General features: G+C 39.0%; 1 protein-coding gene across 4 annotated transcripts in view; it reads right to left on the minus strand.

The window, feature by feature from the left end:
- IMMP2L (inner mitochondrial membrane peptidase subunit 2) overlaps nucleotides 1-25987 on the minus strand; it is an 846530-nt gene that overhangs the window by 121818 nt on the left and 698725 nt on the right. For all 4 annotated transcript variants that reach the window (XM_078851137.1, XM_078851138.1, XM_078851139.1 and 1 more), the window contains exon 5: nucleotides 21346-21448. In XM_078851137.1, the coding sequence (XP_078707263.1) occupies nucleotides 21346-21448 (103 nt within the window). The remainder of the gene's footprint in view (nucleotides 1-21345; nucleotides 21449-25987) is intronic.

Below are 25987 nucleotides of genomic sequence, written 5' to 3' on the forward strand. Positions count from 1 at the left end.
CTCCTGGAGTCTCAGCCAAGTCTTTGAGAAAAGATTGGGGTGAAATCCTGGCCTCCCTCCAGTTAATGGTGAAACTCCTATTGACTGCAATAGGGACAGCTAATGAAACTACTTCAAATACTTCAGACGACCAGAAGTCTCCATTCCCTCCACCCTGTTTGACACCCTGATGCCACACTACCCTGAAAAAGTTAATTTTGAACTTTGTTTACACTTTTAATATTTGACTTATTTCAAAAGTTTTCTAGAGCAATAGAAATGAACCTTTGTAGCAAATAAACAGATTCCTCTTACTCCTTTATGGAGTCTGGTAGCTCCCAAAGAGTTTGTTCAATGTCACTAGTACATTACAGACATCATCATCACCACCACTCCCATAACTGCATTCATTGTTGGGGCACCATCACTGATGACCAATCAAGCAATTGTCTCTACTCTTGACGATTGTGTGTCAGTGCTTGAGTCTCTGCAAAGTCCATTCCTGTCCACTCTTTTAAATTGTCAATCCTTTGTGTTGTCAATCTCTTCTTCTGTCTACCTCTTCTTCTCTTCCCCGTACTGTCCCCTGGAGGATGATCTTGGATAGGCCAGATGATCGTGTTACATGATCATACCAGTTCAGTTTGTGTTTCTTCACGGTTGTCAGGAGGTCTTCATATGACCCAGCGCATTGGATGACGATGTTGCAGACCTCTTCATTGGTGATGTGGTCTAAGTAGGAGATGCCTTGGATTTTACGGAACGTCTCATCTCTACTACCTGTATTTTCTGTTCAGGTTCTGCCATAAGGGTCCATGTCTCGCACGCATACAGAAAAATGGAGATGACCAATGCGTGCAGCAGTTTCAGGGAGATGTTCTTATTCCTCCAAATTGGCTTTAGCTTTGCACTTGCTGATGTCTGCGCAGTTCTTGCCTAAATTTCTGCCTTGGATCCTTCATCAGTGATGATTGCCCCAAAATACTTGAACGGTTTCACTGTCTCCAGCTCTTGTCCACTGACTGTGATATGTGAGCTGATCCCATCACGTTTGTTTGTCATCAGCTTGGTTTTCTCTGCACTGATTTCCATGCCATATTTTTCAAAGCTTTCATCCAATCGTTTCACAAGGTTGGCAAGTTCATCTCCGCTGCCTGCCAGGCCATCAGTGTAATCAGCAAACCGAAGATTTGAGATTGTTCGCCCCCCCGCAACGCTGACTGTGCATATGTGATTTTCTAGGGCATCAGTCATTATGTCCTCCAAGTAGATGTTGAACAGTGTGGGAAAAAGAAGGCAGCCTTGCCGGACTCCAACAGTCGGACTTTGCACCAATTTGGAGTCCGGCAAGTACATTACAGTACTTATTTGTAACTCCTTGTGACAGGGTCAGGACTTGGTACCCCTGCGGCACCTCCTGCTGGTTTCTGGGAATTAGCTCTGTTTCCAGCTCTGGAGCATCCTCTGCAGGCCAGTGTCCTGCATCCATGGCCCCCGTGCTCCTCCAGGACACCAGTGCCCCTTTCTCTTGGGGTGCTGCCCCCTGGCAGTAACCTCCACACTCTGGATCTCCCCTCCCAAGGGAACCCCCACCCTCTATCCCCACCTTGCCTCAGTCTTTGGCCACTGCCAGTCATCAACTAGCCCCCGTTCTCTGGGGCAGACTGCAGTACATAAGCCACTCAACACAGGTAAGGGGGTTTGGACCTCCTGCCTCTGTCTGCCCTTGGGCTGCCCTCTGGAACCCCAGTACCTTTCTTTGGCCTTACACTAGGCCTGCAGCATGGGGGGTTTCCAGGCCAGAGCTCCCCAGCTCCTCTGGCCTTCCCCCAGCCCTGCTCCACCTTAGGTACCCAGATACGCTCCCCAGCAGCCAGGCCCTTCTCCCACTAAAGGCCAAGAGAGAGTGTCCTCCTCCTTCTGGCCCACTGCCCTCTTATAAGGGCCAGCTGGGCCCTGATTGCACTGGCTACAGCTGTGGCTGCTTGACCAATCAGCTTTTCTCCAGCAGGAGCCCTCTCCTGGGCTGCTTTTAACCCCTTCAAGGCAGGAGCAGGGTGACCACCCCACTACACTCCCCTTAACAGCAAAGCTGATGGTACTCTAATTAGCAAACATTTCTGAAATTTTAAAATGATGAGCACATAATTGCTTGAAAAATATGAGTCTTCTCTCTTCTGTTCCAAACTTAATGCCAAAAGATTTCATGGAAATGAAGACTCATGGTAAGACATGAAAAGTAAAACTGTCATTAATGCTATGTAATATTGTTATTCTGTGAATCATTTAAATTAGTCCCCAGAAAGCTGGCACTGTTCCATTTCAAAGGCATAATGCAAGTTTTTATTTCAGAAACTATAGAAGCAACTCTGCATTTTTTTCAATGAAAATTTAATTGTTTTAGTTCCCTGTGTCTCATTTTAAAATACATACATTCAAATGTAGATTGAGACCTTCTCTAGATGGCTAAGTAGAAAGTCTTGTAAAGTGAAATTCTGGCAGAAGAGTAAACTGTTTGATATTATTCCCAAGAATTAATTTATCTTTCCTGGTTATCTTTGGATCTTCAATTACCTCAACTTGCAGACAATACTAATTTCTCTTGGATTAAATTGTTTTCTTTCAAAAAAAGAGATTGCCCATTCTGACACATAAAACCATGGATAATATTGAATATTCATATATTAATATTTCATATTATCCATGGATAATAATGAAAAAGTTTTTTGTCAAGTGAATTTGATATCTTTGAACACAATTTCACCCTAAGTAGAGTCATGTTATGGTTAATTTTGCATGACTGCTATTTCTCACTGAGGCAAGAGATTTTCTAGAACACAAGATGGCACTAAGCAAAGAAGAAACCATCACATACTATAGGAGACTAGTGTACAGTAGTTGTATTAGCATTTAAATGCTACAAAACAGTTGGTAAACAAAATTCAGCGCAATTACATACAAATTTAACCTACGGTGCTGATGTCTACTCAGACGGATGACTTAATTTGGCGTTCAGATATCAGCCACTGATGTGGAAGGATTTATTTAAAAACTTTTCATCTGATGGGTTGTTTTTACTAGCTCTTTGTTATACACAATAGACTCATAGCATAATTAGTTTCAGGGGAGGAATCATCTACTGTAAATGGTTTTGGGGGCCACACATGTGCTGTGGAAATGAGATGTGATCATTTGTCTTCTGTGATCTTACATGCCTTTGAAAATAGGAATGGGAAAATCCAGAAAAGTTGCATTTTGCAGAAGCTAAGGCATAGAGATTTTTATTTTTCCTCTCATTTTCCCTTTCTAAGCTGTAAGCTGCCATCAGATTCTCAACTTTCTCTGCAAACCGACAAGATACTTTATTAGAATTTGACATATGCAGACCTCGTAATACTCAGTATCTCAGTTTAACAGATGCAGGTTCTTTACTCTTTATCATCTGTACAACATAACTTGATTATTTTCTCAGTTTATCAAACAGTAGAGAAGAAAGGGAAACACTGGGTGTCAGGATAGATTTTTCTATTATTTTCAGAAACTTTCATCTTGTTTGTATGTTCTTAATTCTTTTGAGTTTTCAGAACTTTCAAAACTAGGTGAACAAAGTGGTTCTGTGCTGCTGTTTTATAAACATGGGCCTCCATTAAATTTCTCAGGAGAATTAGGAAGGTGAGCCCTCAATAGATGTGGGGTGATGCAGCTAGGAGAAGAGCTTGTAACAGTGGGCAAAATTTGTGTGGTATTGAATGTGTGTGTCAGGCTGGAAGGAATAATGCACTGTTTTTCAGAGCAATTGTTTTGAAGAACAAAACCCTAATAAGTTGATACATAGCAACAAGAGTAAAACTGATATCAGCATGCCCATGTAATTCAGATGGTGTTAATGTTCACAAAGAATTTGCAGAGCCTGTGAGAATGGGAACTATGTTTGGGTTATAGACTTCACTTGACTCTATTTTTTTCCTTTTTTGTTATGTGAAGTGTGATATTTCTGTGACTTCTAAAACTTTGTTCCTATCTAGTAACCCACAGCAATGGGCTGAGGAGTGGAGATTTCACACACACAGACAGCCAATGAGTGACAAATTGAAATGACATGCTCCATTGCTACTTTGTTGTTGAGGTAACCCAAGTGGCTTTTCAGTTTGTGATCCTGTCAAACAAATTTTTGTATGATGTACCAGGACAAAACTCTCAAAACCCTCCAACAAAAATAGAATTTCTGTTACATTGTATTTTTTAAGATGCAAGTCTTCTTTTATGTAGGTGCACCTTGTAACAGTGTAGTGAAATAAGGATCGCCATGACTGCCCAACTATATTAAATGATCAAGTAATTTGTTTATCTTTCTTATTTATTTAAAGAGGCAGCTTAAAGATGAAGCAATCTATTCTGCATTTCTTTATCACTTGAGAAATAAGAATTCCATCTAGTTTACTAATGCAAATGTAATACATTATTGCAGTAGAATGGTTGCCTCAGTTATTTAATATATTGGTATAGTACATCTTTAACTGAAAGTTATTTTGTTGAATGTACTTCATGCTAATGTACCTTATTATGATACCAGATAGTTCTGTATCTCATAGATATTGTGACAGTGGTTTAGAGGAAAGTGCAAGAAAGCCCGTAATGGATCACTATGCAATATCCTGTAAATAAGGGGAATTTCTTCCTAACCTATACAGGTCAGTGATTAGCTTACATTATGAATCATGATGATTTTGTTCCTCCTAAAAATTGTTTTATCCTTTATAATGTAATTGTGGATGTTCTCATTATCCATCTAAAATATCTACTCTGTTTTTGAATCTTACTAAGCTCCTCTAAATACAATGGATATTTTGAAAGCCAATGTAAAACTGAAAAATGGCAATCACAGAACATACACATCTTCGCAAAAAATCTCTACAGCAATAAATGACTTTAGGGAAAACAGACATCTTCTCAACAATTACTCCACCAATTAAGTATAATTTAATTTTTCTGAACTTGTTTGACTAATTAACCTTTATGGATCTACTGAGATAATACAAGTAGAATGGATAGTAGTCAGCAAAGAAAAGCTGGACATGCACAAGTCCATCGGTCCAGATCTAATGTATCCCAGGGTGCTGAGGGAGTTGGCTGATGTGATTACAGAGCCATTGGCCATTATCTTTGAAAATTCATGGTGATCGGTGGGAGGTCCTGCATGACTGGAAAAAGGCAAATATAGTGCCCACATTTAAAAAAGGGAAGAAAGAGAACCCAGGGAACTACAGACCGGTCAGACTCACTTCAGTCCCTGGCAAAATAATGAAGCAGATCCTCAAGGAATCCATTCTGAAGCACTTGGAGGAGAGGAAGGTGATCAGGAACAGTCAACATGGATTCACCAAGGGCAAGTCATGCCTGACCAAGCTGATTGCCTTCTATGATGAGATAACTGGCCCTGTGGATATGGGGAAAGGATGGATGTGATTATATCTTGATTTTAGCAAAACTTTTGATACGGTCTCCCACAGTATTCTTGTCAGCAAGTTAAAGAAGTATGGATTGGATGAATGGACTATAAGGTGGATAGAAAGCTGGCTAGATTGTCGGGCTCAATGGGTGGTGATCAACAGCTCGATGGCTAATTGGCAGTTGGTATCAAGCGGAGTGCCCCAGGGGTCGGTCCTGGGGCCAGTTTTGTTCTACATCATTATTAATGATTTGGATGATGGGATTAATTGCACCCTCAGAAAGTTCACAGATGACACTAAGCTGGGGGGAGAGGTAGATATGCTGGAGGTAGGGATAGGGTCCAGAGTGACCTAAACAAATTGGGGGATTGGTCCAAAAGAAATCTGGTGAGGTTCAGCAAGGACAAGAGCAGAGAGTCCTGCACTTAGGAAGGAAGAATCCCCTACAGGCTGGGGACCGACTGGCTAAGCAGCAGTTCTGCAGAAAAGGACTTGGGGATTACAGTGGATGAGAAGCTGGATATGAGTCAGTAGTGTGCCCTTGTTCCCAAGAAGGCCAATGGCATATTGGGCTGTATTAGTAAGAGCATTGCCAGAACATCAAGGGAAGTGATTATTCCCCTCTATTCAGCACTGGTGAGGCCACACCTGGAGTATTCTGTCCAGTTTTGGTCCCCCCACTACAGAAGGGATGTGGACAAATTGGAAAGAGACCAGTGGAGGGTAACAAAAATTATTAGGGAGCTGGCGCATATGACTTATGAGTAGAGGCTGAGGGAACTGGGGTTATTTAGTCTGCAGAAAAGAAGAGTGAGGGGGGAATTTGGTAGCAGCCTTCAACTACCTGAAGAGGGGTTCCAAAGAGGATGGAGCTAGGCTGTTCTGAGTGATGGCAGATGATAGAACAAGAAGCAATGGTCTCAAGTTGCAGTGGAGAAGGTCTAGGTTGGATATTAGGAAACACTATTCCACTAGGAGTGTGGTGAAGCACTGGAATGGGTTACCTAGTGAGGTGGTGGAATCTCCATCCTTAGAGGTTTTTAAGGCCTGACTTGACCAAGCCTTGGCTGGGATGGTTTAGTTGGGATTGGTCCTGCTTTGAGCAGGAGGTTGGACTAGATGACATCCTGAGGTCTCTTCCAAACCTAACCTTCTGTGATTCTAAGAACAATGAAACCATGTAACAGTTCACCACTGACTACATATAGAGCCCTGCAAATCCATGGATATCTGTTGTATATCCGCGGATATTCGCAAACTATTTTTGTGGATCGGATGTGGTTACAAATTTTGTATCCACACAGGGCTCTACCTACAGATTTTGAATATGGGAAAGGAACTTCCATTTCGAGCTTTTTTTCTATCTAAGAGCAAAGTACAGCTAAATAGAAACAGTATAATGTATTTAGCAACAGGGAGCTTTTATCCGTCACTGTGCAGTATGAACATACTAATCCTCACAATATAATGATCTCCATCTAGAAGCTGATGTTGACATTTGTGCCTATATTCCAAATGTGCATGGCAATTCTGGTGCATTTCAGTTTGAAAGTGGCACCTCTGCAAGGATATAGATTTTGGCTTTAAGCTGTATGTGGAGATCTAGGTTTGGAGTTGAATGAGTATTGGGGAACACGGCTGTATCAGAGTAAGTACATGGATGAGTGTGAAAGGAATGAGAGCAGTGCTATGAGAGCGAGGAAAGAGGAGTTGGAAATCTACACGAACTAAAGGAGGTATTGGGTCAAGGACAAACCTGGACGAAAAATCATTAGTGGATAGAAAGGTGAGTTAGTGGCAGTGAGAGAAGCACAACTCTACTACATTTATTTTTTTAAGGAACAGGGCTCTGATTTCTTATCTCTGCATTATTTCCTTCAACAAAGAGGTTGTATTGTTTTCAGGTCAACTGAAAGTGTCCTCGTACCTTCAGGTCCAAGAATCCTTTGTACAAGTTACCAGGTTGCCTTGTATTAGCCATCACAAAACACCTTAGAGTATCATGGAACAAAAAAGACCAGGCTTCACATTACTTAGATGTAAGGAGCAAACATCCCTTTAGAAGACACTTTTAACGGATCTGAATGTAAGCAACAAAGTTCCTAATACAATATACACAGACTAAAAAAAAAAAAAATTATGTGAAATTGAAAGATACAGGGAAAGAAAGCAAGAAAAGTTTTATTCTTTGGCACTAAAAATATGTCTACATTGCATCAATGTTACAAATGTGTAGAGTTTGGGGAGGAGAATCACACACACATGCTTATCTTAAAGTACTAAAGTATACTTTCATGCTCCCCTTCAGTTTGAGTACTCTTCTCACTTCCTTCCTATCCCCAACAAGCGGGAACCCTGGCTTCCAGTCAGCTGTTATTCCCTTATTTCTCCTTCCAACAGGCTCTCTCTCACCTCCCTAGCCTGTCACCCAGTTCCCTCAGCCAAGCATCAGAACATTTTACCTCCTCCTCCAGTGGCTTGATAGATTTGAAATTATCCAGTTGACAACCAACCAGGGACTAGCTAGTTTCCAAAGGGTTGTATTTGGAGTTCAAAACTTCCAGTAATTTATCTTCTTCCTTTGGCATCTATTTTCCTCCTCCTCCCGCTTTTCCATTCATTGTGAGCTATTGTGTCAATGTCTTACCACCAGAGCTGTTTGTGAGGGCTTTATGGACCACCACAGACCCATATAGCATGCAATTTGGCCCTATCCAGGAATTAGTTTTTAAAATTTTCATTTCAATGGGTTAACCTAGACCAGCTGCATTTCAAAAATCATCAATACATCACTGGCATGAAGTTCTTGGAATCAGGTTGTTTTCTCTTATTACAATTTCTCTTATTTATTACTGCCTAAATCCATCCTGCTCATACTGATGCTCCTCCTAATGAATTCCCAAAGACCTAAATCCTGCTGCATTCATAGCCTCTGCAGCTATCATTTCTTTGGTGAGAGCAAGGGGCATGCTCTGCATTTTCACATGCCAAGAAAAGAAAAATCTGTTTTGTTGGCCAAAAGGGCTACACTAAACACTATTTTTTGTCAATTAAAATCCAAAAGGCAGATAAAATCAACATGAGAGTTTGGAACAAGATCAACCTAGCAAATTGTGAAAAACAGCTCTTCCTCATGTAAAAACTGATCCACAAAGATGCCCAAGTCAGTGAGATTTGAAGTTAGCTATCACAGAAAGGCAAGCCATACAGGTAAAACTTTCCAAGCAACAGTTTTAGGGAATTTTGGAGGCAGTTACTTTTTCTGATTCCACTCTTCTTCCAGTGTACTACACCTTGTTTTGATCTTATGCGTCTCGTCTTATATTAGATATAGCATGTACATGGCCAAAAATCAATGTTAGATACTAGTTTCAAATCTGCTATAGAGCAGACCGACAGTCTATCACTTTGGCACCTAAATTATACAAATCCCAATCTCAGAAAAATGAAGTTATCTGAAGTTTCAAGCTATATAACCAACCCTTGGTATTAAAACAAAATATATCAATCGTCCCTGGCACAACACAAAACTGAATGCTCTAAACTGCTAACATTGTATTTGGTGAGCTTTCAGTCCTACTTCAAAATTTTCAACTAGCTTAACTACAGTGGAACCTGAGTGTGCTAGCAACATTGTGGAAACCCATAGCTCTTCAACCTTTTGACTTGGCTACATGCCAACCAAAAAGCTATATTCTACAAACAACATTTCTGAAATCCATACAGGAAAGTGTTTAATAAATTCCAAAAAGGTGTAATATGGCAGAAGTACCACTTAGCATACTCTACTCCAAAGGGGGGAAAGCAATGATTACAGGGATCATTTACTCTACTATTAAGAAATGCAATCGAGTGTCTCCTTAAGAAAATACTAGATAAATCACTTTTACATTATATGAATTCTAAGGATCTCTTTTTTTTTGTTTTAATTGCAATGAACAAAACAGATTTTCACTATTAATATAACTGGGTATGCAACTTCCACCAGTTTATATTATCTGTCATGACAGGTGATAGCAAAACATCTTTCTTTCCTTTCCAATTACTAGTCCAGCACCCGCACTGGCATTGGTGTATTTGTGGTAGCCTGCCCAGGGATTCTAGCCCCGTAGGCTAAGAAATATTAAATCTTAAAAATCACCTCATTTTTATACAATCTTGCTTCCCCTCCTCCCCCCATTTCAATCTGATAGGCATTCAGCAGCTGATATCTCACAAACCCACAAGGATAACCAGATCCTGCTTCAGACCATGTGTAAAGTGGATCTCCTGCTTCCAGATGGTATAAAGCTACAGCTCTTGTATACAGTTCTCCTACTAGTTTTCAAGACAGTGCCCACGAAAATCACGTTGGAACTGAAGTGGATGAAGGAAGAAAGAAAGTTAGTAATTAGAGTAGTGCAATTTTATATTTCAAAATCTTGCAATGTGACAAGCTCAGAAATAAATGCTATATACCTATGGCAGGTTTCAGAGTAACAGCCGTGTTAGTCTGTATTCGCAAAAAGGAGGACTTGTGGCACCTTAGAGACTAACCAATTTATTTCAGCATAAGCTTTCGTGAGCTACATCCGATGAAGTGAGCTGTAGCTCACGAAAGCTTATACTCAAATAAATTGGTTAGTCTCTAAGGTGCCACAAGTACTCCTTTTCTATATACCTATGGTTATCAAACGGTTGTAGAGAGTACATGCTAGTGATCTGTAGAGAGCTGCTGGTTCTCTTTTATGAGTCCAAATGCTAAACTGCATTAAAAGGCTGCTAAACATACGTTAAATACTTCCATGTAAGGAAGTGCTGTTGTCACAGAGTGGTATGTCACCATAAATGGGAGAGGAAGAGTACGTTTCTAAAATGTGGTCCACAATATGAACAAGTTTAATCCCACAAGAACCTCGATAAGATTCCCAGATTTATGACTGAACACAGCATTCGCTGGTAGCCCTCAAGGGTCACAATATGTCAGAGTTTAAAACCTCTTGCTGTTCCCCTGATCGGACAGTGAGAATTTTTGGTACTGGTCCATGACTGAATGAGATGATTCACTGAAAATTACATTTATTTGAAATCTCTGACAAAGGTTAATTTTTAAGCACTGAAAGCCCTGAGACCAAGTGAACAAAAATAACTATAAACAATGTTAGCAACACAAGGTGGGTCTTTTATTGGACCAAACTCGGTTGGTGAAAGAAACAAGCTTTCAAGCATACACAGAGTTCTTCTTCAGGACTGGGAAAAATATTCAGAGTGTTACAGCTAAATACAAGGTGGAACAGATTGTTTAGCATAAAGAGTTAGCACATGTTGCAACAGACCATTCAAGGTGAAGTGGACAGCTAACACCTCTACAGCTGTAGGACAAAGGAAGGTGAATAGGTTACAGATTGTTATGATGAGCCATAAAACCAGTGTCTTTATTAAGTCCACGATGTTTAGTGCCTAGCAAAGTTATGACTAATTCCCAGACTCGTCTTTTGAAGGTATTGTGCAGGTTTCCTTTGAAGATGAGGATTAAGAGGTCAGATATGGAGTGATCTCTTTGTGAAAAATGTTCACCCACAGGATATAGGGGGCTTTTGTCTTTTTTCATTTTCCTCTGCGAATTCATTCCAGAGCATAGTGATTCTCTCATTTCAAACATTAGGAAAGAGCTGCGTGGCCAGAGAACGGGGGCTGCTGGCCAGGAGCCCAGCAGCACAGAAGTAAGGGTGGCATGGTATGGTAACGGTATCCCTGGGATCCCAGTCCCACTGCAGGGCTCTACCCCCTACCTTTTTTTCCCCCACCCACCCCATTTTTCTGCACGTCCTCTTCCCACCAGCTTTGTACCCTAGGCAGCTGCCCCGCTCGCCCCACCCTGGTTATATCCCTGGTAAAATATGTGGTTGTAAACATCTAAGCCACTCTTTCAAATAAACTTGTTATGACTGAATGTGTTGTTAATGACAATAACTGCCATATATTCAAAGTCATAACAAGTTTAAAATTTAAAATGATATCATTTCTTGAGCCCTGGCACCTCTTTCATTACCAATTAAGCACCGGCTGTGAAATTTTTGCCTTGGAGTCCCCTGGGCAACAAATTATTTCAACAGAATGATCAGTTTAATAACCTTTTCCAACACAAAAGCTGTTTTTTCACAACACATAAAATAAGTATCTTTCTATGTCAGAGGAATGTTTATTATTCATTGTTACTTATCTGTACTGCATCATAGTTGCATGTGATACTTTATAAACAAGAAAGAACTTGAGGTACCTCTTTCAAGGATCTTATAAAGTAATTAACAGTTAACTAAAACAGGCCAGTGAAACCTCAGGACTGAGTAATATGGGCATAAAGCATCAATACACTGAATACAACACATCTGGTATGTTTGGATATACATGAACACAGAAATGTCAACAGCACTTCGGATGGATTTTACAAGAAGCAACATGGTTTACAAATTCTTTCAGTTTCTCAAACTTAAACCTGTTCCTGCTGTTTCCTAGAAAATACTATACATGTAAAACCTTAAACCTTTTATCAGGAGTGAATGAATTCATCTCTGAACTCCTGTTGTTTATGGAGTTTCTAAATGGTTTGGTCATGGCTCCTCAAACTGGAAATTCTGTCAGCAAGCATGAAGGATCAGTCAAATTCTTCCTTCCCTCTTTTCTGCCAGACTTGCTCACACTTAAGAGCAAATTTTTTTTATTATCAAGTACCATGGTCAAACATATTAAGTTTCTTCTGTCTATTTTCAGGAATGTTACCCGCTCTATCTTATATGGCTCCTACAATCCTAGTGTGAGAGTGCCTCACAACAAAGATTAATGCATTTATCCTCACAACATCCGTGTAATGTAGAGAAGAGGTTCCAGCAATTTTCTCCCAATAGAACCTTTCAGAGTGGAAGAAACATTGAGGTCAACTACTATATATCATAATTTTGAATCACACAAACCATTACAGAAAGAACTTTGCAAGACTGTTTGAATCAATATTCTTGCTCAGAAAAAAAAGTTGAACTTACATGGCCATTTTTAATCAATGAAAGTATTGTATTATTACCAACTCTCCCTACATTGAACCAATTTATTTATATTTGGGAACATTTTTATCTTATTCCTTTAAAAGGAACAAAATGTATATAACTATTAACATTGCTAATTCTATATTAACAGTGGACCACATATTTCACTAATGTTTTGCTTTTAACCCACTGCCATTAAATATACATTTCTGACAACATGACATAGGGTGACCACCCATCCCTTACTTCAAGGAACAGTCTTATTTTATTGATTTGTCTCTTAGGGTGACCACTTGTCCCTTATTTTAAGGGATATCCCTAGACTCCCTTATTTCATAAGTAAGAGAAGGCTGAATCAAATCTTTGCAGACCAGCATTAAGCAATGTTTTCAGTGTAGAATTCAGACTGAAGAAACCAATCTTAACAAAAACTAGCCACAAAGCTTTAAAAAAAGATTTTCCTTTTGCATTGTCCTAAGACTGCAATGAATTGCACACCTGCAATAAAAATCATGTATCTGGCTTCTTGTTTGAGACTTTGTTAAAACATGACATTACATATTCAGAAATTTCTCCACTCCAATCCTCAGCTTTTGTACTTGTAACGTAAGTAAGGAAGTGCTAAGAAGAAATCAGAAAACTTCTGGAAAGGGAATGGTTCTTTAGTGGCGAAATAAAGAGCACATGCTTGCCACATAAGGGCACTAGTATGTTTTATCCCAAAGAAGGCTCAGTGAATACTGTGTGCAGGAGAAGGGGTAGGCTTTGAAACATGGTAGCCAGCTCCTTCTCCTCATTTCTTAAAACTTGAGGAATTTATGCTCAAATGCAGCAGAGGAAACAATATTTTTCTTGTGTAAACATACCTGGACAGATTGCAGAAACCTGCTAAATATTGACAGGTTTCAGAGTAACAGCCGTGTTAGTCTGTATTCGCAAAAAGAAAAGGAGTATTTGTGGCACCTTAGAGACTAACCAATTTATTTGAGCATAAGCTTTCGTGAGCTACAGCTCACTTCATCGGATGCATACTGTGGCTACAGTACGCATCCGATGAAGTGAGCTGTAGCTTACGAAAGCTTATGCTCAAATAAATTGGTTAGTCTCTAAGGTGCCACAAGTACTCCTTTTCTTTCTGCTAAATATTGATTCTGTTAAGGCTGAGCTTGAAATTAAAGTTAATTTCAAATTGTACATGTAAGGAGTTTAATGAATGGATTTAAAAAAAAGTCAAAGATATTATGAGTTTTAATACATTTCACTATAAGTACTATTTTAAACATTAAATTGATGCTTATGATGATGGCAATGTATACTTGAGGGTAGTATAAAAGCACACACGAGAAAAAAATATACATGGTATGCCATGGGAAATGGTGTTTCCTTCAAGTGTCCCTTAAAATAAAGTGTCATCCCTTATTTTTCATGTGATTTTTTCCTTATTTCTGTCCAACAAAGATGGTCACTTTACATGACTACTAGTGATTTACACAAGGCATTGAGATCAAATGGACTAAATGCCTACCTTAATACTGAGAAACCCACAACATGGTAACATTTCTCCTATCTGAAAATAAAATCTGGTCAAAAATAATTCTTTATAGTGCTGCAGTCACCAAAACTGAAAACTGCATTTGAGTTAGTAGTGATGGAGCTATAGATACTCTTCATGCCCAGAAAACAAAAATAATCCCCAAAATGTACGTTCAATGAGTTTCTAAATTAAGTACAAGTATATCTTGCTAGGAACACCAGCATAGGTCAAAAAATCGTAGTGTGAAGCCATAGAAAAGTTCTATTTCTACTCAAACAGGATCACTTTAGGATCCATGTAGAAGAGGATATAATGCTGCAGATTCTGGAGAATGATTTATTAAATTAAAGAGCATTTCAAACTATATCCTGAGTACTGATAAAGTCAATGGAAAGTCGATAAAAGTCAATAGAAAGTCTCCCATTGGGCTTTTGTACAGAATCATAGGATTGGAAGGGACCTCGAGAGATCATCTAGTCCAGTCCCCTGCACTCATGGTAGGACTAAGTATTATCTAGACCATTCCTGACAGGTGTTTGTCTAACCTGCTCTTAAAAATCTCCAATGATGAAGATTCCACAACCTCCCCTTATTCCAGTGTTTAACCACCCTGACAGTTAGGAAGTTTTTCCTAATGTCTAACCTAAACCTCCTTTGTTGCAATATAAGTCCATTGCTTCTTGTCCTATCCTCAGAGGTTAAGAAGAACAAATTTTTCTCCCTCCTCCACGTAACAACCTTTTATGTACCTGAAAACTGTTATGTCCCCTCTCAGCCTTCTCTTCTCCAGACTAAACAAACCCAATTTTTTCAATCTTCCCTCATAGGTCATGTTTTCTAGACCTTTAATCATTTTTGTTGCTCTTCTCTGGATTTTCTCCAATTTGTCCACATCTTTCCTGAAATGTGGCACCCAGAACTGGATACAGTACTCCAGATGAGGCCTAAATAGCACAGACTAGACAGAAGAATTACTTCTCATGCCTTGCTTACACAATCCTGCTAATACATCCCAGAAGGATGTTCACTTTTTTTGCAGCAGTGTTACACTGTTGACTCATATTTATCTTATGGTCCACTATGACCCCCAAATCACTTTCCACAGTACTCCTTCCTAGGCAGTCATTTCCAATTTTGATGTGTGCAATTGATTGTTCCTTCCTAAGTGGAGTACTTTGCATCTGTCCGTATTGAATTTCATCCTATTTACTTCACACCATTTCTCCAGTTTGTCCAGAACATTTTGAACTTTAATCCTATCCTCAAAAGCACCTGCAAATTCCCCCCCCCCAGGTTGGTATCATCCGCAACTTTTATAAGTGTACTCTCTATACCATTATCTAAATGATTGATGACGATATTGAAAAGAACTGGACCCAGAACTGATCTCTGTGTGACCCCACTCATTATGCTCTTCCAGCATGACTGTGAACCACTGATAACTACTCTCTGGAACAGTTTTCCAACCAGTTTTGCACTATTCTTATAGTAGCTCCATCTAGGTTGTATTTCCCTGGTTTGTTTATGAGAAGGTCATGTGAGACACTATCAAAAGCTTTACTAAAATCAAGGTATACCACATCTACTGCTTCCTCCCTATCCACAAGGCTTGTTACCCTGTCAAAGAAAGCTATTGGTTTGGCATGATTTGTTCTTGACAAATCCATGCTGACTATTACTTCTCATCTTATTATCTTCTAGATGTTTGCAATCTGATTGCTTAATTATTTGCCCCATTATTTTTCCTGGCACAGAACTTAAGCTGACTGGTCTGTAATTCCCCATGTTGTCCTTATTTCCCTTTTTATAGTTTGGCACTATATTTGCTCTTTTCCAGTCTTCTGGAATCTCTCTCTTCATGGGGTCTTCCATAACTTTTCAAAGATAATCTGTAATGGCTCAGATATCTCCCCAGACAGCTCTTTGAGTATTCTAGGATGCATTTCATCAGGCCCTGGTGACTTGAAGACATCTAACTTGTCTAATTTTTAACTTGTTCTTTTTCCTATTTTAGCCTCCGATCCTACCTCATTTTTCCTGACATTCACTATGTTAGACATCCAATCACCACCAACCTTCTTGGTGAAAACCGAAACAAAGAAGTCACCTCTGCCATTTCCACATTTTTTGTTATTATCCCCCCACCCTTATTGAGTAACGGGCCTACCCTATTCTTGGTTTTCCTCTTGCTTCTAATGTATGTAGAATGTTTTCTTCTTACCCTTTATGTCTCTAGCTAGTTTGATCTCGTTTTGTGCCTTGGCCTTTCTGATTTTATCCCTACATCCTAGGGTTATTTGTTTATATTCATCCTTTGTAATTTGACCTAGTTTTCACTTTTTATAGGACTCTTTTGATTTTTAGATCATTGAAGATCTCCTGGCTAAGCTAGCGTGGTCTTTTGCCATACTTCCTCTCTTTCCTACGCAGTGGGATAGTTTGCCCTTGTGCCCTTAACGTCTCTTTGAAAAACTACCGTCTTCAATTGTTTTTCCCCGTAGACTTGCTTCCCATGGGATCTTCTCTACCAATGCCCTGAGTTTGCTAAAGTCTGCCTTCTTGAAATCCACTGTCTTTATTTTGCTGTTCTCCCTCCTACCATTCCTTAGAATCATGAACTTGATTATTTCATGATCACTTTCACGCAAGCAACCTTCCACTTTCGAATTCTCAACCAGTTCCTCCCTATTTGTCAAAATCAAATCTAAAACAGCCTCTCCCCTAGTAGCTTCCTCCACCTTCCAAAATATTTTTTTTCTCCAATATATTCCAAGAACTTGTTGGACAATCTGTGCCGTGCTATTTTCCCAACAGATGTCTGAGTAGGTTGAAGTCCTCCATCACCACCAAGTCCTGTGCTTTGGATTATTTTGTTAGTTGTTTAAAAAAAAGCCTCATCCACCTCTTCTTTCCTTGTTAGGTGGTCTGTAATACACCCCTACCATGACAATCACCCATGTTTTTTTACCCCTTTTATCCTTTCCCAGAGACTTTCAACAGTCTGTCTCCTATTTCCATCTCAACCTCAGTCTAAGCGTATACATTTTTAATATGCAAGGCAACACTTCCTTCCTTTTTTCCCTGCCTGTCCTTCCTGAGCAAGCTGTACCATTCTATACCAATATTCAAGTCATGTGTATCATCCCACCAAGTCTCTGTGATGCCAGCTATGTGCAGGCTCATTATGAAAGTCAATTGAACAAGTACCATTTGACTTCAATGGGCATTCTATCAGGCATTAATTGTGTAAAGCACTTTCAAATCCTAAACTGGGAAACATTCTGAAAAGTAAAGTAGTAGCTATAGAAGTAGTACATTTACAAAATGAATCCTGGTATTTAATTTGAAAGAATTTGTTATTACTACTGTGTAGTACTACTGCCACAATTCTTTCCCAAGAAACATTTCTTAGATGAACTCACAACTGAATAATAGCTTTACTGGAATTAAAAACATAAAGCAGTCTCTTAAAAGCAAAACCATATATCATCCAACACTGCATTCTTAGGTCTCTGTAATATTCCAATTAAACCAGAATAAGGTGATATAATAAATGTTTGGCTTTACCCTCATAAAAGCTTGAAAACAGAACTGGTTCACTGAAGATATATCACTAACCCAGTCCAGCTAACTGAACTAAAATCATTCTAGATGTAATTTTTTCATCCCTTAAATTAAAAAACAAAACAAAGGCGGCAAGGATCACCGAGTTCTTTTCGTGGTTATTGCCTGGCATTTAAAATAGCTTATTTCAGCCAATATAAATGGCAGACATGACTTGCAAAACTTATGCTATGTCTATACTGCCCCACAGTTCAGACTGTGGAGTTGTGAATAGCAGTGCATACCAAAGAGCTGTGCTGGAATTCCCCTGTGTGGATTGCAGGCACAAACTTAAAGGTTCCTAGGTTGCTTTATTATTATGCTCCACAAACAAGAAACTTTAGTTCACACCTTCAGAGTCCTATGTGGAGTGTTACAGCTCAGCACTTTGGTGTGCACTGCTATTCATTCTCCTATAGTCCAAACTGTGGGGCAGTGTAGAGAAGACCTCAGATTGAACCAGGCAATATCAAAGTAACAACAATGCAGTACCTTTTTGTCTGTGCTGCACAAAGCAGTTTTTTAAAGGACAAAATTCAACAACTGCATTACTTAAATAACTTCCTTGCATGCTGGATTACATTAACATTTAAATCAGTAGTCGTCCAGCTATACTATACAGTTATCTGTGTTACTAATTCAGCACAGTTTATAGATGTAGTGGTGTTTGAATTAAATTAATGCTTAAATTGAAGTCAGAAAAAAAAACCTACTAGACAGAGAGGAACTATAAAGCCATTTTGAGGGTCCCTTGACTTTTTCTGCAATATATTTTCACTACAGTTAAAAAAAAAGTATTTTAATGTATAAACTTGAGAAAAAAAGAAAAGGAGGACTTGTGGCACCTTAGAGACTAACACATTTATTTGAGCATAAGCTTTCGTGAGCTACAGCTCACTCTTATGCTCAAATAAATTTGTTAGTCTCTAAGGTGCCACAAGTACTCCTTTTCTTTTTGCGGATACAGACTAACACGGCTGCTACTCTGAAACTTGAGAAAATTGTCTATACATGCCTTGAAATTCTCATCTTGGTCCTACTAAAATCAGATAGATACAAAAAGGCTAAAGGATACAATGGATAAAATGTTTTAGGAACTATATAATGATTATCATCATCTGTCAAAGGTCGTTCACATTTTAGGATTCATAACCCCCAAAGATGACATATAAATTAGCCCTTGAATGATCCCAATATGTTTGTCTTATCACCTAGTCCATTAAGCCATTACACATTATTCTACAAGTGAAAAAATGATTTCTATCTGTTCTCAATTCCATAATTTACATATATGCCCATGTAATTCATTATGCTTATCCACAAAACATAACTATATCTGACTTTATCTATAGTATATAAGCTTTTTTTTTATTGTAATTAAAGGAATACCATCAAAGTTAATAGCCCTAAAATGTAATCTACATTAAAGATAATTTTTTGTACTGGGCCCTTTTAACCCAGGAAAATGCATTGGTTCCTCCAAATTGGAGTTGTGGCACAGATAACATTCAAACTACTCTCTAGAGTGACCTCTATTACAACAAAGCAAGGACATTGGGTTCCTTTCTTGCCATTGTGCAGTCTTTTCATTCTGACTGACTGTTCTATTCTTATGAAAGAAAAGATATTAAAAAGAAGAAGAATATGCCTCTGAATGCCTTGAGAGTACAATCCTAATATATTCAGTATCCTACAAGAATTGGTCAGGCAGAGGAATGGACATTGTGATATGCCAATCTGTTCATAACATATGTAAGTCTGCCTCCACAAACCAAAACACGTGTAGGCGAAACATTAGTCAATAGGAGCTAAAGAATCCCTAAGTCTGCATTTTATCTTTTTCTGCAGATGTACATATTTATGATTTTTAGTCAATCCTCATAGCTAGTTTCTTCCCACAAGAGCGCGCTTGTCACCTTTTCCTTTATATTTTCAACTGCTGCTATAATTTAAATCTGAAGAAAAATATCTATTTACATTTGATACTTACTCAAAATTTAACTCAACCAATACAAACCTTTTAAATGGTTCTATACATATTTCCCAAAGTCAACTGTGTGGAATGCTAGAAAGCTTGCATTGTCAAAAGTTATCACAATAGTTCTCTGACAGTGCCTATTCACTCAGAAAAGAGGTGGGAACTTATCTCATGGTAACAAACATGAGGTAAATCGCAGAGAAAAGGTAGTTTATAGTTTTCACATGCATTAGCACAATGGGGGAGACTAGGATGTACCTTGACCTACCAACTCCTGTGAAAACTACTAACTGCCTTGTCTTCACTAGGATTTTATCACATGTTGTTTAACATGTGTTAGCTAATGCAAGTTAAAAACACACCTTTTTCCTAGTGAACAGAAGGCCTAAATATTTCAGAGTAGTTTTACACTGGTGAGGTTACCATGACAAAATACAAGAAGTAACAGGAAAATGGTGAGGATGGGATTGTGGGTATTGATGGGATTGTGAGAGAGACTGTGGATAAAAAGACAACCAGTAACAATACAGAGAGGGAGAGATATGCATGGGTCAAGTGGGAAAAAAAAAAGTCTAGTGGCCAGAAGAAGAAAAAAAAGAAAAAAAAGGGGAACTCTAAAATTTACTGTCAAAAAACTGACAGAGCAGAAAGGGAGAATAAAAAAAAAATCATTAGTGATGTGGCCCTTGAAGCAGATAGTGAGACAAACTACAAGGGAGGTGAAAGAGATTAGGGCAATAGCATCCCACTGGTCCAGCCAGGTAGGAGGTCTTTGAATCTTAGATACTCTCACGCTTTCCTCTTCATGTCACGTTATTGGAGGTAGATTATCAGAGGCCAAACTCTGCCACCCTCACTTAAATTGAGCAGTATCTACTCCACGATAGTCTAATTAAATTAAATGGCCCTACTTCAGATGTAAAGTGCTAACAGAATTTGAGTAAGGGTCACAGAATCTGGCATGAATTTCCCATGACAACCAGTCGTTTTATCATTTTAGAATAGAATCATTTCTAAGTAAAGAGGTAAACAAAACTGCATGTATAACATGAGAAAAATGATTAATATCTCCAGGGCAGAATGCAGAGAAGATGAGCCTAAATTTCTGTATGTCAGACAAAGTGAGCAATTAAAAAAAAAAAGCCAGAAAACTGAAACCCTGAAAAGGACATCCCGTCTTTCCATAGAGACCAGGTGTATCCAGGTCATGTCATTTTAGCACTCTAAATCTGAGTTTTTAGCTTTTGTTTTGTAAATACTTGTATGCAACTGGAGACACTCGCCATTTAGGGTGAGTTTTTTCCCTCTTACATTGAGAATTGATTAGACAGACAAAGTGCCCATTACTTCATACTTTCTTCAACATATTGATTTATCAGTTAACATTTGCTGAGTATCGTTATAGCCCACTGGCTCCAAATCAGGAGAGAACTACTGGGAGGGAAAAACTTGAAGTTGCATCAGCTGGCAACAGATCCTAAGGGACCATCTGTCAGCTGCCCCCATCCCTCAAAACTGCTTCCTCGCCCCTCAGTTCTTCCCTCTGCTTCTTGCAGGGGAGTTAAAGACAATCTCTGTTATTTGTGCCACTTAGGTAGTGCAAAGAGAATGGAGCAAGATCTGTCCCTCCATCTTGATTAGAAGAAACATTTCAAGGCACATGGATTCTCTCTAAAATCATGACTGCTAATACTGGAAATGAATACTTATCTGAGTAACGCATCAGATATGATTTGCTCTCCAACTGCAAACATAAAATGATACATAGTGAATGTGACTTACCGGGCCAAAAGCATTACTGTCAAAGCTGTGCCCGTGGTGATCACCTTCCACCCATATATGGCCATGAGGAATTTTCACATACTTGTTTTTGTACCCGATGGTTCTAAAAGACAGATGCAACAACAATTAGCAGTGTACATATATATATATACACACAGGTCAAAACAAATAAATAAACATAAAACATTTTTGTTAAGAAATTCCTGTTATTTATTACCTTGTGGCCTGATCCTTCAAACGGAGCTAAATGCATGCAGAATTTTACTGCTTGTGAGTAGTACCATTGACTTCAGTATGCCTACCACATGAGAACACATGTGCTAGTGTTTCCAGTATTAGGTCCTTCTTTAATAAACACGTTTTCTTTTTGCAAATACTTAACACAGCAAGAAACAAAAGACATGTACGTTACTGAATGACTAAGCAGGTAATCAACCTTTTCCATAATCATTAGTATGAACTCTTTGAAGCATCACATTTTCACTCCAGTAAAATTCAGGTGATCATATGTTGTACTTAAATATGAAGGTATTTTAAGACAAATTTCCTATGTGCAGTGCAATGTTTGCACCATCTTATTTAGCAAAAATAACCAGACAGCTCTGCGCTGGCTGCAGATTTAGCATTTAGACTCCTGCAGTCATGTGATCTTGGGTTATGATCTCCTCAAATTTCATAAGCTAAACAGGATTGAGTTGGGCAGTCCTTCAGGGGAAGCCCAAGTGCTGCAGAAAGTGGTACATGGGGTTCAAGAAGGGTCACTCTTTGCTGCAAGTCAGTACTGAACCAGTGCCCCAGAATGAGACTAGGAAGCACCATGTTACTAGATGTGTCAATTTTGGAGAAGAACACAAACCCAAGATCCTGAATACAAAAAACTGTTACATTTCATTCATGGAATTTAACATCAATTTTCAACATCTTTCACAATTCCAACCTGCCCAGTACCACACATAAGCTTGCCAACTTTCTAATTGCACAAAACCAAACACCCTAGCCCCACCCCTTCCCTGAGGCCCTGCCCCCACCCACTATATTCCCCTTCCCTTGCTGGCTCGCTCTCCCCCACCCTCACTCACTTTCACTGGGCTGTGGTAGGAGGATAGGGGGTGGGGGTTCCAGCTGGGGGTGCGGGCTCTGGGTTAGGGCTGCGGACGAGGGGTTTGAGGTGAAGGAGGGAGCAGCCATTCAGCATCAAGACAGGGGTCTGTCCTGTCTCCTTTTTTGTTTATGCTAGTCATCAACTATGGATTAAAACAATGTGACAGTGATACATACGGCCTAAAATGGAACAGTTCCTGGCTAACGGATCTAGACTTTGCTGACGTCATCACTCTTATCAATGAAGAAGCCAACGGACTACAAAAATGTACAAACCAAGTAAAAGAAGTAATGGAGAAGATAGGTTTGACATACCATAGGAAAAAATGTGAAGTCATGTTAATAGGGACTATAGGGACAGAATCAAAACTGAAGAGGAGGTAGTTGTCCCACACTATTTGGCACTGGTGAGACCTGAGCTGGAGAAGTGTGTCCAGTTTTGGGCATCAGACTTTGCTAAAAAAAATACTGCAAAGAGTCTAGAGAAGAGCAATCAAAATGATAAAAAGTTTTGAAAACCTGACTGATGAGGACAGATTTAAAAAACTAAGCATGTTTAGTACTGAGAAAAGAAAATGGATTGTGGGGGAGGAAGGGGCAAACAGTTTTCAAATACGTTACAGACTGTTACAAAGAGGATTGTGATCAATTGTTGTCCATGTGCACTGGAAGTAGGACAAGCAATAATTGGCTTAATCTGCAGTAAGGGAGATTTAGGTTATATATTAGGAAAAACTTTCTAACTACAGTACAACCCAGTTTATCTGAGCCTCCATATTAAATGAACTGGCCATGTGGGGCTTGAGCTGTCAGCCCCAGATGGCCTGAGCCCTGCCGCCCAGGGCTGACAGCTGGAGATGGGAAAGATCTTTCCCCAGTCTCCTGAATATCTGAATTTTCCATTATCTGATCTGGCCCTAGTCCCAATTAGATTAGATAAACAGAGTTCCACTGTATAAGGGCAGTTCACCCCAGGAACAGGCTTTGAAGGGAGGTTGTGGAATCCCGGATACTGGAGGTTTTTAAATATAGGTTGGACAAACACCTGTCAGGGATGGTCTAGGTAGCTTTAAATTGCCTCAGCCCTGGAAGCTGGACTAGATGACCTCTCAAGGTCTCTTCCAGCCCTATATCTCTATGATTCTATGAAATTATCTGCAGTCCTTAGGCTTCTAGCAAGTTGTCCTGTGTGCAAAAGTTGGGCACAAATGACCTAGAATGTCATTTTTCAGGTTTACATGTAGCTGGTATAAAACAAACCTAAAATGTTCAGACCCTATCAGACATGTATGCTATACATTTCAATACAATGTTAACTCTACTAGAGGTGTAATAGAGCATGATGGTAAAGACTGTATTCATGCTTACTTCTGGTCTTAGATCAATAATTTTATTTTGGGGAGAAAGGTTGTTTATTCTAGTCAATGCACTGGATCTGGTTAAGGCTAAGGAGATCTGAAGAGTATTCCTGGCTTTTACACAGACTTTCCTCTGCGACCTTGGACAAGTAACTTAATTTCTTTTGTGACCTCAGTTTCCAATAGGTAAAGTGGGGACAATCATACATCTCTATTTTACAGGGATGTTATGAGGATAGTTACTGTTTGTGATGTTCTGAGATACTACAGTGTCCTGGAAAATAGTCTATAAATATATAAATTAAAGGTTCTTTTATGCTCAGATTCTATCTCTTGACCAAAAAAGTGAATTGGGCAATTAACTTCAATTTGTATTTCAATAACTATTGATTCATCAAGCCACAATGCATTTTTCATCTAATTTTAATCCACATTTCCAGCTACCTACGATGTGACAAGAGATACACTGAAAATGGATACATAACTCTAGGCAGGTTTTAGCTTGGAAGCAAGTAGGAAGTAATGATCAGCACTAATTATTTATTTTACAAATTGCAAACCCCAACAATCCCACTTTAAAATAGCTTTGTGGGCAACTAAAAGAATGACGCCAGGAGAACTATTTTTTCAGTGGAAGTTCCTTCTGCAGTTCAGCTGACAAGGTAAGAACCCACTTCTTTGAAAATGGACTCAGAGACACACATAATCAGAAACTGGCCTGATTAAAGATTAGTTTCCAAAATTCAGTTAATGAATCAGATAATTTAACAGATCCAAAAAATGTCTTGGGTTGGTAAATATATATACCTTTTAAGGAATACAGCCCCAAATTCTGCAAGATGTAAAACACTGTGGCATTTTGCAATTCTACCCATGACTTATAATGTTTTATAAATGTGACACAGCTAAACTTCCTTGAAGCTATAAGGTTGTACTTATCAAAACATATTTGAGATAACAACAGAGATGTTTTCATGCTATTAAGAATTCTCTTAGGAAATAAGTTAAATGCTTTAAGCAGCTCCCCTGCTCTGTTTCAATAATACTTTTATAGAATACTATACAAGAACACGTTTTAATAAAGTATTTCAAAATGAAAGCCCAGAGAAGTGGTCTACTTGTCAAAATTATTTAATACCTACTTTCTATTCCACTACTGTTATGGACATAGCTAGACATCACTTAATTCCCACTTAAATTCTGTTTTGAAGGTAAGAGACTAAAGTATTCTACAGATTTTGGGCTGGCCCTCTGCACATGGGTGAATTTTACCTGGAGAGCTTAGGGACTTGATAAAGCCTGTAGTAATATTTTAACTCTACCCTCTTGTCTGTATGCAGTGCAATATGGTCATTAATAATATAATCACATATTATGATTGCCACAGACTCTCTGCTTCATTCAGTACATAGGCTGGTGAGTATGTAGTGAATGACGTAACGGAAATAACGAACAAGACAAAGGTACTACTATTCTTGACGTCATTGTAGCCCAAATTCTTGGCCCTATCATACTAACTCCCATATGAAAATTTTTGCTAATAAAATTTGATTGTTCATACGTTCATAGAAAGAACACAAAAGAGCATGAAGCAACAAACCAAACTATTCAATATTTTCCCAACTCCAGTCAAAGCAACATCCTCTACTCAAGGACCTCTTCCAGCGCAGCTCACTTTTACAGAAGTGCTCCTCTTTATTTCCTTCCCATTCTTCCTCCTACATTTCCCCAAATTATTTTCATGAGAGAGAGTGTGTCACCAGAATGGAAGGAAAACTTCACACAAATACTCGGGGGGATGGGGGCGGTGGGTGGGTTGTGGCACTCAAAGACTTCATTTGTAGTTCATAGATTCCAGGTCAGAAGGGGCCGTTGTGGATAGGCGCTCAGTTAAAAATTTACACTGTATTGCCAGTCTCAATTTGTCTAGCTTCAACTTCCAGCTGTTGGATCATAGTATACTTTTTTCTGCTACACTGAAGAGCCCATTATTAAATATTTGTTCCCCATGTAGTTACTTAAAGATGATAATCAAGTCAGCCCTTAACCTCTTTGTTAAACTAAACAGGTTGAGCTCCTTCAGTTTATTGCTATAAGGAATGTTTTATAATTCTTTAATCACCCTCGTGGCTCTTCTCTTCCTGAATTGTGCGCACCAGAACTGGACACTGTTTCAGCAGTGG

Source organism: Lepidochelys kempii, chromosome 1, assembly GCF_965140285.1.
Source record: "Lepidochelys kempii isolate rLepKem1 chromosome 1, rLepKem1.hap1, whole genome shotgun sequence".
Lineage (NCBI taxonomy): Eukaryota > Metazoa > Chordata > Testudines > Cheloniidae > Lepidochelys > Lepidochelys kempii.